The following is an 11,789-nucleotide window of genomic DNA, read 5'->3' as shown; positions in this document are numbered from 1 at the left end:
TTTGATTCACATTGGACACATTTGGGTTGGTAATCATATAAACAAGGAGAAGCACTATTAGTACATTGATTATCCCAACCATAAGTATAAGAATTGTCCCAACTAGTATTGCCTTGATCAAACCAAGAATTATAGTACCCAAATTCATCATAATAATCCACATTTTGTACTTGCCTACATATGTAAGGAGCATGATAAGCTCTACACAAATCACAAATCATATGATTAAAATTAAAAGCATTAACATTTCTCTTTTGTTCAATTTCATGCAAAATGGTGTCCAATTGAACTTTTAACGTTATAAAATTAAGTTTAACCTTTAAGCTCCTTAAACCATTTTCAAATGACATACCCTCGGTAATTTCTTGGTTACCCCTATTCAAGGAGTTTTGCACTTGATAACCATTTGTTGCTGATCTTCCACTTCTCAAGCATTGTCCACCCATATATTCTACTCTCCTTGAGTTCTTAAACATGTTTTCAAAGTAACTTAAAAACGCATTGAGTCAAGAAGAATAGATGACTCGACACATATAAAAGCAAGACACTAAACAAAAAACAAAAGACTCAACAAAACACTAAACACAACATTAAAAGAAAAACAAGTAAAAATCTCTAAACTAATAAAGTTGTTTTTAGCACCGATATTGAATAAATCTTATCCGGCAATGGCGCCAAAAACTTGACGAGCGCGAGATATACATATAACAATTAACTCATCTACAGTCAAGTTTTATATTTATAATATCCTAAATACCCCACACACAATTTTTCTGCAAGTATACAGGTCGTGAGCGAGTATAGGTTATTACGGGTCGAATCCACAGGGAAGATTTTCAATTGCCGATGATTTTCGAACTTTGTTATTAGTTGGACTATCATAAGTACAAGGAATTCAATCTACACTATAAAAGTAACAAAAATACAATAGAAAATTCCTAGAGGTTTGGAATTCTTTACTATTCTTACAAGTGAAGTTAACTGGTTAAGTGAATGCTATTATCTTGACTAATTACGGTGTAATTTCCTAATGTATGTGAAGCTTACTCTCGTAGTGAATCAACTATACTTGTAATTAAGTCATACCAACTCTCATGGTTATGAAATCAACTACAAGTTCATATTTTCTATGAAATTATATGAAACAAGTCACTTCAATCACAAAGATGTATCTCTACTCTCGTGAGTGTACTCCTTAGGTTTATCACTTAATTTTCATTGCAAACTTAATACCTTAAGATTATCACAATTAAATCATGATTAGAAAAGTAAAAGTGATAAATAACTTACTCAAAATAACACCATCAAATAACCAAGTAAACATCTATAACAAGATATAGAAAGTTCATCCATAACTCTAGACATAAACTTTAACTAAACATGAAAAACAAGAAAGAAAATACCATACTTGTATTATAACTAAACATAAGATTCAAATACAAGAGTTAAAGAGTTGAAGAGATGGAACCCCTTGTCACATATAAGCAACATCTTTTCCATCTTCAAATCTCAATCATCATCCTTGCTTAGCATAATACAAGATAGACTAAAACTATACTAACCTACCTAAGCTAATGAACTAAGAAAAACTAGTGAAGACTATATTTTGGTGGAGTTTTTCTAGCCTTCCAACATTGCGAAAATGTTTCCCAAAGGCTGCTATTTATAGAGGATTCAAGAGTCAAATGACTTGTTTCTAGTTGTCATTTTTTACTCTTAAAATTATTGTTTCTCCAACTTTTCACACTCTTCTTGGTCAGATACAGCCGAAATTACTTACTGTAAATGAGCTGGAAAGTTGTGCAAATAAAGAACAAGTTATAGAGTAAGTTACAGTTGAAAATGATGAATACGCGACCTTGAAAACGTGACCCAAGGTCGTCTATTGTATCCCATCTTTTCTGCTTTGTAGGTTTGCACTTTCTGGGCAGAATTCATCCTTGCTCTGCTTTTTATCCAACTTCAACTAATATTTTCTTAATGATGAAGGCTGAACTAGCTCTTGTGGAAAACATAAAAGTTGTAGCTCTTTGAGTTAGCTTTCCAATGCATAACGAATGATCCAATTTTGAGCTCTGTAGGCTGAGAAATGACCAAAATATCCTTGATTGGTCAGAATCAGCTTTTGACAATGAAATTGCACTTCTGTATTTTGACTTTTTGACTAGGAAAATGACTAAACTGGATTTCGATGTCTCATATTAAATATAGATCTTCTCTTAGCTTCAAAATGGTATAAGAATCAGCTCAATCCAATGCTTGTACCTCAAGATATTGTCGAAATACTACAAAGTATCAAAGCTATGAAACTTTTTCTCGTATACTAAGTTGTATTTCTGCTCTTGCACTTTATAATCCCTTTTTATCACTTCAAACCATCATCAATTATCCAATTATCTTCTCAATTCATTCCATTTGATGATTGAATCATTAAGCTTACAAAAACATGAAGTTTTCACCATTTAAATCCATAAAAATACAATTTTTACCATTTGAATCACAAAATGCATATTTTTACTAGAAACTTAGTTAATTAGCTATAAAAGTAGTTAAAACATACCAAAACTAATTAATAGAACACATTTAAAACATGTAAAATATACACTTATCACTAGTCTCCTTGAATTTGACCCTTATTCAATTCCCCTCTTCCAAGTTTTACAACAACACAAAAGACAAAAAAGAAAACGTGTTAATCAATGTTTTTATATTGTTCATACAAGTTTGCTTTACACACAATTAGCAACAATCCAACACAAAGACCACAATTTACAAAACTTATGAATAAATTATCAAAAAAATATTATTGTAGGACCTTTTACAACCCATTGCGATGACAACGAAGGAAATCACATGTTCTCATGTCATTTTCCACCCGGTCATTGCTCTCATGTCACTTTCTACCCAACTGGTACAAAGCATAAAACCCTTATACCCAATAAACACAATAGCCAAACACTTTACTTTTTTTATTCTCATACAACATGATTCATGCAATATTAACTAAATCTAGAGGATTGGGTTTATACAATTTCTTACCATATATTTTGTATGGGTCGAGGTATTCATCTCTCTTTCTTTTTACCCACTTCATCGCGATTAATTAGCTGATAGTGTAATTGACTAATGAAACTTCTCTTCAGTCTTTCACTTGAATCCTCAGATTTTCTATTGAGTTCGATTTGGATATCAATGGAGAAACCCTACATTTTTTTTCTTTCTATTAAGAGGTAGACCAAATTGAGATTCTGAATTGAAGCGGCCGGCCATTATGGCTTCTTTATTGTGCTTAAAATTTTTAGATGATTTTGTCCTTCAAACCCTATGCATGTAGATCATGTGACATCTATTCCGTTTGACTTGACAGTCAAATTACACAAAATGATACAAAACATGTACTTTGGTTAGTTCAATGACATTTTCGACTCAGAAAATAATTCAGTGACCTGAACTAGCACAAGTGTATAGTTTAGTGACATTTGGCGCAATTTACTCCTAAAAAAATTGCCCCTAAATTTATTAAGCTAATTTTTTTTATGCAGGGGACGGGTGGGATTAAGCTAACTTGAAAATGAGTTTCTTCCTCTAATATTTCAAGCTATTGATGCAAATTGATAACAAATTAAAGTGCTAACAAAGAAGTGGTTATGCTTCATTAGGGATATAGGTTACATCAATGATACTGAATTTTACCCCCAAAAAATGCAGAAATCTGACTAAACTTTTAGAAACCATTATGAAATATGAATTAATAAACTTGTAGAAACCATTATGAAATATGAATTAATTGTTTAAACAAAAATACTAGCCTGCGTGAATTTTGGTTGTTTTCAGGGTCTTATGTACGAAATGCTCCTTGGGGTTTGCCTTCAAACTTTGGGGATATTGTTGGTAGGCAAACTGGAAAAAGCAGGTGTAAATTCCCTTTACAAACTTCTTTTACCTTTGCGATGGCAGACCATTTTGATAAAAGCCCAATTTAAGAAGGCCCCTTTTTTTTTGAGGGACAATTCAAGAAGGCCTAAGAATTATTCGCAGCGTCATTGCTAAAGAATCAGTCGCAGTATCATTCAATAACTTTTTTAAGTTTATTTACATGAATTGCAGGCTTACGCAGCTCAACGAAGGTTAAAACAAATGCAAGGAAAAATGCTAGGATAGAATGATGAAGCAAAATGAAATATGGGGACAGAAATTGGAGATACCATGAAATAAACCAAAAGTAGGGGAAGAAAGTAGAAATGGAGAACAAGGGTAGGACTGTTTTTTAACCTACTTTTGTACCATTTCTGGTTCCATTTCGTGTTTGGTCTCCTCTTTTTTATTTTTTTATATTCATTATGTATCTGTAATGGACTTTTGATTTTATTGTATTTAACAAGCAATTTCTTGGGGAGGGTTGGGTTGGGTTGGGTGGTAATGAAACGGGTTGTAGCTACCACTGAATCAGAAAAAAATCATCCAATAGAACACTCAAAAGAACATATAGGTTTGGTAAGTATTCAGGCTATCAGCTCAGCTGCTAAGATGATTTTCTTGATTATCACCTTTGGTCGAAACAATTCGAAAAAACATGTTTTTCATGCATTTAACAACAAAATCAAAAAGTTAACATCATTGACACAGCAGCCAATGCTGCAATATTCTCTTTTTATGCTCATTCCTGCGTTAGCTTGAAATTCCTTAATATGACCAGCAGAACAAGCAGAGAGAGCATGTGCACCAACAAACAAACAGAACTTCAGACAGACAGAGAAAGGGTGAATGAGTAGCTATATGTTTGCCAAAGGTATCGATAATGGAAGGACAATTGCATTCCGCACAGAGTAATTCAATGCCTTTGATGCCAGCTCCGAGTGCACATTAAGGAGTTCATTAAAGCACCCCTGGATGACAAGAGGCGCTTGTCAATAAACCTTTCCTCAGTGTAGTATGCGTCATATGAAGTAAGCACTGAAAATGGAATTGCCAAAAGATCACGAGCCATCTTGGAGAGTGTAGGATATTTTGGTCTCTCAGTCTTCCACCACTCGAATAAGTTGAAATCTTGGTCCCAAGGAAGCACAGGTTCTTCCAAATACCAATCCAGTTCTGATCGTGGGGGCTGACTATTTGCCTGAACAAACTGTTGGTAGTCTTCCAAGTGACTTCTTATGTTGGTAGGATTGCTACTAACCTTTCCTTCAGGTTTGACAACTCCAACTTTCCTTCTCTTGTTGGGAAGATCATCCTCATTTTCTGAGTTGAAACATTCAATTTCGTAGTCAGAAGGACACGAGTCACACTCAGAAATCTCTTTCTGGAGAGAACTCGTTAAATAATCATCATAAAAGCTGCGAACAGTCTCCAAAACAGCAGAATGTTGAGATTGATCATTGCCACCCTTTGAACATAAGTACTCTATGTAAACCATTTTACAGCGGGGATCCATTACTGCAGCCATAGCCATCACCAAAAAGGTATCCTCCCAATACCTATCAAACTTCTGCAGCAGCTTCTCGAGGATAGTATTGACATAGCTGCATGAATTCGGAAAATCCAGCTCTAAGCTCACACGAAGATCATAAAGATTCTTGAGAAAAGTGGTAGCAGTAGGATATTTAGCATGAAACAGCAATTCTGCTACACTATGTAGCTTGTCTACTGATTTGGAAACTCCTTCAAGTCTCTTCCACTCTTCAGGAGAGAGCAAACAACTATCATCAACAAATTCTGTATCAAGTTGTCCCCTTGACTGCAAGTCCAAAGCCTCCTTTAACTTAGAATTTGTAATGGACCAAACCGGTTCTGATTTTCCCCATATTATAAGATCCCGAACCTTGTCAATGATCATTGATATCTCTTGGAATGCATCCTGTGCCATTGAACTCAAGAACCATGCACAGCAATGTACATGAAATAACTTGCCCTTAACCTGAGCCTCTGTCTTTTTTTGTATATAGTCTTGAATCCACTCCAGGGTTTCAGCGTCAAAGATGTCACTCTTCACAGTAATGGTAAAAACTTTGTCCATGATCCCCCAGTATTCGAGTGACTTTACAATAGCTCCAGAATATGATTCCCAGTTGAGAACTTGAAATCTGAGAACCCATTTTTTCCATTTCCAAGTATCATCAACAAAATGTGCTGTTAGGCACAAAACGTCATCAAAAGCATCATTTTTCAACATCTCAACGGATAGGTTTACCTTTGCATCCATATTTCTTAATATATGCTTAATCTTCATCATCTCTGTCTCATAATACTTCAAGCAGTCATTTTTGAGCGACTCAAAATCCCCCAGTTCAACAAAGGGATTCAAAGAGGACACAAAGCGCTTGAAGATTGGGCATTCTATCATCATGGGAGGGACTTCCTGGACACAAACCATCTTTGTAAAGGCTTTTTGGATTTGTTCCAATTCTAGCGCAGAAGAAGGAAGATAGGCATCTTCAGCATCAGAACCATTTTCATTTGATTCTTCATGAAAAGAACCATTACAATCACTGGATTCATCAGCAGAAGGTTGGGAACTCATCTGGAGAACAGGAAAATTAATCATACATAACCACTTCTTTTTCCTTTTCTTGGTATATAGCACTATCATAAACATCAAAAATATAACCCAAATTATTTTGAATGCCTTAATCACTACAGCAACACATATTACAAACAGATACGGGTGACTTGTGGCCAAAATTTTCTACGTCCAGCAAGATAACACTTGCACATTTCTAATTGTGATCACATTCCTATTCTAAACTAGAATCCCATATGGACGAATGGATCTTCAGTGTAAATAGCACTACCATACACAGTAAAACATTCCCAAAAGTAATTCCAAAGCTTCAATCACTCCAGCAACACAGATTACAAACGTAAAAGTGTAAACTGGGGCCAAAATTTTCGACATCCTGCAACATAAACGCTCACTCATTTCCTAATTGTCATTACTTAAATGTTCTTAAACTAAAACCCCATATGAACTAATCAATCTTCGACACGGCCAGGAAAAAAAAAACATAGCACTCTCACATGTTCTAATACCAAAAGATAGCAAACTAGAATCCCTCAAGAAAATCAATGAAGAATCACAGCTACTAGTATAAAATCATCAGTCTTTCCCTTCCAATTTTTGTTTCTTCCCCTTCCAAGACAGTGCACCTTTCATCAATACTAGCAAGAAATAAACACACAAGACTTTTTTCTTCTTTTTGAATTTCAATATGGTGTAGAACAAGCAGTGATGAAATCAGCTACTAGTACCACAAATCAACGAGTACCCTTTTTAATTTCTACTTGCCTCTTGTCTTCTTTTAATTCTTATATCCAAATTCAGTTTTTTTCCTCCAAGAATTATCAGTTCCATCAAGGGTTCAGTAAAATACTAGTAATACACAAATGAAATGTATGCAGAGAAAAGATTGGAGGCAAAAAAGGGGTTACAAAATCAGAAACCTGGGCTGCAGAGTACAGGGCAGGACTGCACGGAGAAGACCCTTTTGACTTGCAGGAAATTATTTGAGAATGGTTAATAGATGATGTAGATTTCCCTTTTTTTTTTGGCCCTTTTTCAGGAAGAGGGGAAGTCAGTCAAGCTAGTTTATGGCGGAAATTTTGGGGCCCCACTTCCTTTTGCGCGGGAAAAAAAAAAGAAAGTTTAATGCCAATATTGATATTATCAATATTTTTTTTTACGAGTTGTGAATTTGTACAAGCATGAATTGCTCAAGAGAAAAGTTTTACCAAAAAAAAAAAAAAATTTGCATGTTCATTAATATTCATTTTAAGAAATTATTCTATTCTAAGTGGTAAGCTATCATAGCAATTTTTCAAAAATTCTATACATATACTTATTATAATGCAATAGATATTTGAGATAATTTCAGAAACCTCCCTTGAGGTTTCTCATAGTCTCACTTCCTTCCCCTGAGATTTCCAAAATATCAAAGACCTCCCTTAGAAGTAAGTAGCTAGTATCAAATCCAACCCAATTCAAAAAGATAAACAATAAAAATTGGGAGTTGGAGAGAGAAAGCTACCTAGTACCACAAACGCCCTCAAACCTTGCATTAGTGAGATAATTTCTTATGAATAGTACCTAGGCAATTTAAGAAGAATGAAATTTTAGGAGAGGTTTCTGAAATAGAAAATCAGCTAAGTATAATCTACCATACACAAACAACTATTATATCAACATAAGCTGTTAAAGAATAAAAATTTTTCAGTACAAAATTCTTAGAGACTAACTTGAAGATGTGGTTTAAAGAGCTGTTGAACCCTTTATAATAAAGGTGGAATCTTCACATATGGCTTAAAACCCTACTTCCCATGTTCTAATTGAAGTGACTTCTTGCTCTTGCAGTTTTATATGCCATACATCAACCAGAGTAGGATGCCTGAATTTGGTGCCCTTTTTCTCATGGCATTTTAGATATTATTTGCACTTATAAATTATCATTAATTCAATTAACCATATTTATAACTAATTTAAGTAAATTTTATCCAAATAATTGTGAAATATCTAATAAGTTGTGCAAGTATTTAAGTCATTTTGTTCGTGATGATGTAAGAAATGAGATCCAATATTCTACTAGAGGAGATCCCTGATATTTTGAAAATCTTAGAGGAGAGAAGTGAGATTGTCAGAAATCTCAGGGGAGGTTTTTGAAATTATCCCTAGATATTTGGACTTGTGAGATTGTGTAAATTAGACAGGCTAAAAAATAAAAATAAATGGAGTATTGTTATAAAACTAATAAAATAAACTACTACAATAAAGATTGAAATATTAGAGAAAAAAAGTAAAGGAATAGAGAATTATTTTCTTATTATTTTCAACTAATCAAAAGTCATCTCAAGAGGTGTCAAGGTACCTCGTATTATAAAATTAAAGGTACATCAATCCTATTAAATACTCATTACTACAAGAATATAAATAGTTTATGAAACGATTCATCCATTACATGAATGGGTCTATGGATTGAAACCGTTCATCCAATGTAATTCCTTTACATAATGTAGTAATAAATTATGAATTAATTCTCTTGGGATCAATTAATTATGAAATAATCCTCTTGAGAATATAAATGGATATCCACACTTTTAGTTAATTCATAACACTCCCCCTTGGATGTCCATTACACAAAGAATATGTCTCGTTAAAACCTTATTAGGGAAAAGTCCAGTAGGACAAAAACCCTAATGAAGGAAAAAGAGTACACTATTCATGTATATTAATTTTTCTCCCTGATGCAAATATCATTTGAGATCTTTTAGCAGACGCATTCCAATATTCTTCATCAATTTCTCAAATGTTGCAATCGGCAATGCCTTACTAAATAAATCTACCAAATCATTATTTGATTAGATTTGTTGCACATCAATTTCACCATTCTTTTGTAAATCATGAATAAAAAAAATTTTTGGTGAAATTGTTTCATCCTATCTCCTTTAGTGTATCCTCCTTTCAATTGAGCTATACAAACTGCATTATCTTCATATAATATAGTTGGAAAATTTTCTTTCTCGGAGGATAACCCACAACTCTTCCGGATGTAGTGGGTCATTGATTTTAACCAAACACATTCTCGACTGGCCTCATGAATTGCTATTATTTCAATATGATTTGATGAAGTGACGGCTAATGATTGCTTTATAGATCGGCAAAAAATAGTTGTATGGCCATATATTAATAGATAACTAGTCAGAGATCTTGCTTTATGCGGATCAGATAAATACCCAGTATCACTATAGCCAAACAATTCAGGTTTAGATTTATTTGAATAAAATAAACCAAGATCAATTATTCCTTAGAGATAGCGAAAAATATGTTAATACTATTCCAACGTCGTCTTGTGGGCGACGAACTAAATCTTGCTAATAAATTCACTGCAAATGATATATCAGGCCTTGTACAATTAGCAAGATATATTAGTGCACCAATTGTACTAAGATATGGTACTTCAGGACTAAGTATGTCTTCATCTTCCTCTCGCGGTCTAAAAGGATCATTATTAAGGTCTAATGATCTAACGACTATTAGAGTACTTATTATATGTGCGCTATTTATATAAAATCACTTTAATACCTTCTAGATATAAACAGTTTGGTGGACAAAAATTTCACCTTTCAAATGCTCAATCTGTAAACCAAGACAAAATTTTGTCGTATCAAAATCTTTGATCTCAAATTCGTTCTTCAAGTATTCAACAACTGTATTTTGAATCTCTTCAGGAGTTCCAATTAGATTAAGATCATCAACATATATAGCAATTATCACAAAATTTGACCCATTTTTCTTGATAAAAATACATAAGCTTATTAGATTATTGGTATAACATTCTTTAATTAAACATTCACTGAAACGGTTATACCACATACGTCCAAATTGCTTGAGTCCATACAAAGACCTTTATAATTTAATAGAATAAATATCTTTAAAATTTGATTTGCATACTTCAAGCATGTTGAATTATTTGAAAATTCTCATATAAATATCATTTTCAAGATTTTCATATAAATATACAGTAACGACGTCCATTAAACGCATATCTAGTTTTTTATGTACTACAAAACTCACAAAATATCTAAATGTGATAGCATCCACTACAGGTGAATACGTTTCATCATAATCAAATTCAGATCTTTGTGAAAATTCTTGGGCTACAAGTCTTATTTTATATCTCACAATTTTATTTTTCTCATAAATACCCATTTATATCCTACTGGTTTTACACCTTCAAGTGTTTGAACTACAGGTCTAAAAACTTTTCTTTTAGCCAATGAATCCAATTCGGATTGGATCGCTTTTTTCCATTTGACCAATCATTTCTATACCGACATTCATCAACTGATCTAGATTCATGATTCTCATCAACTTTTATAATATCAAGTGCTACATTTCATTACACTCCAATTAAATTTTCTATGATTTCATTCTTTCCAGAGTTGGCTCTTCAGGAGCGATCTCTTCAAGAAGTTGAATTTTGTCATGACATTTATTTAATCTCTGGAAATATTTGAAATCAATTTATACCTTATTTAGGTAGGCTAACCTTAAATATATTTGTAGCATTTGTACATGTCCTTCAAGAACATCAATTTTAATCAGAGTATTTCCTACAGAAATAGTTGATTTAATGATTCTTATGAAGTCGATAAATATATCTGACAATTGACTTGCAACTTTTTGCAAATGAATAATCTCTTAAACTACTAGTTCACATTATTTTGTATGAGAATCGAGGAAATCCAATTTTTTAAATGATTCCTTTCGGGTGATCTTTTCCTCCCCCTAATGTCGAGAATCGTAACTTATCAGAATAAATAAATCATTCAGTATTTTACGATAACCCATCAATATTTTACGATATTTAATCATAAAAGATGATTCATACCTGACATAAATTTTAAATTTCTTTTGGAGTCATATATAATATAAAGGAGGTATATATAAATACTTGTCAGTTCTCAAATATTCTCACTTTTGCCAAATCATATATCCATTGGGATCAATAAACTTTTGATTTATTGCAGGTGATGATTATAAATCAAATGAGACTGAAGACAACTATATCGATAACCATTTCTCTCTCGAATGGTTATTATGATATGATCAACCTTTATCTCACTTGATTTCTAAACATGATCTTTATTATTGTCTCGTTGAGTGTCTCGATTTGATATCCATTTCGAAGGATATAATTAAATTTCGATAAACTCTTCGAGAGTTATGAAAGTGTAGTGCTTTATTTATGACTTTCTTTTCTCCTACGGGGAGAAATATAGCAGTGGCTCTTCTGAACTTT

The 11,789-nt window shown here is 33.1% G+C and overlaps 1 protein-coding gene across 1 annotated transcript; it reads right to left on the bottom strand.

The window, feature by feature from the left end:
• Nucleotides 1–4,562: 4,562 nt before the first annotated feature.
• On the bottom strand, nucleotides 4,563–7,537 carry LOC113727435 (zinc finger BED domain-containing protein RICESLEEPER 1-like). Its single transcript, XM_027251597.2, has 2 exons — nucleotides 7,438–7,537; nucleotides 4,563–6,517 (listed from the first exon to the last, which is right to left on the bottom strand). Exon 2 carries the CDS (start codon nucleotides 6,515–6,517, stop codon nucleotides 4,832–4,834), a length of 1,686 nt encoding a protein of 561 aa, XP_027107398.1. The 5' UTR covers nucleotides 7,438–7,537; the 3' UTR covers nucleotides 4,563–4,831.
• Nucleotides 7,538–11,789: the final 4,252 nt, after the last annotated feature.

Source organism: Coffea arabica, chromosome 2c (assembly GCF_036785885.1).
Source record: "Coffea arabica cultivar ET-39 chromosome 2c, Coffea Arabica ET-39 HiFi, whole genome shotgun sequence".
NCBI lineage: Eukaryota > Viridiplantae > Streptophyta > Magnoliopsida > Gentianales > Rubiaceae > Coffea > Coffea arabica.
This window is presented reverse-complemented; position numbering and strand designations above follow the sequence as displayed.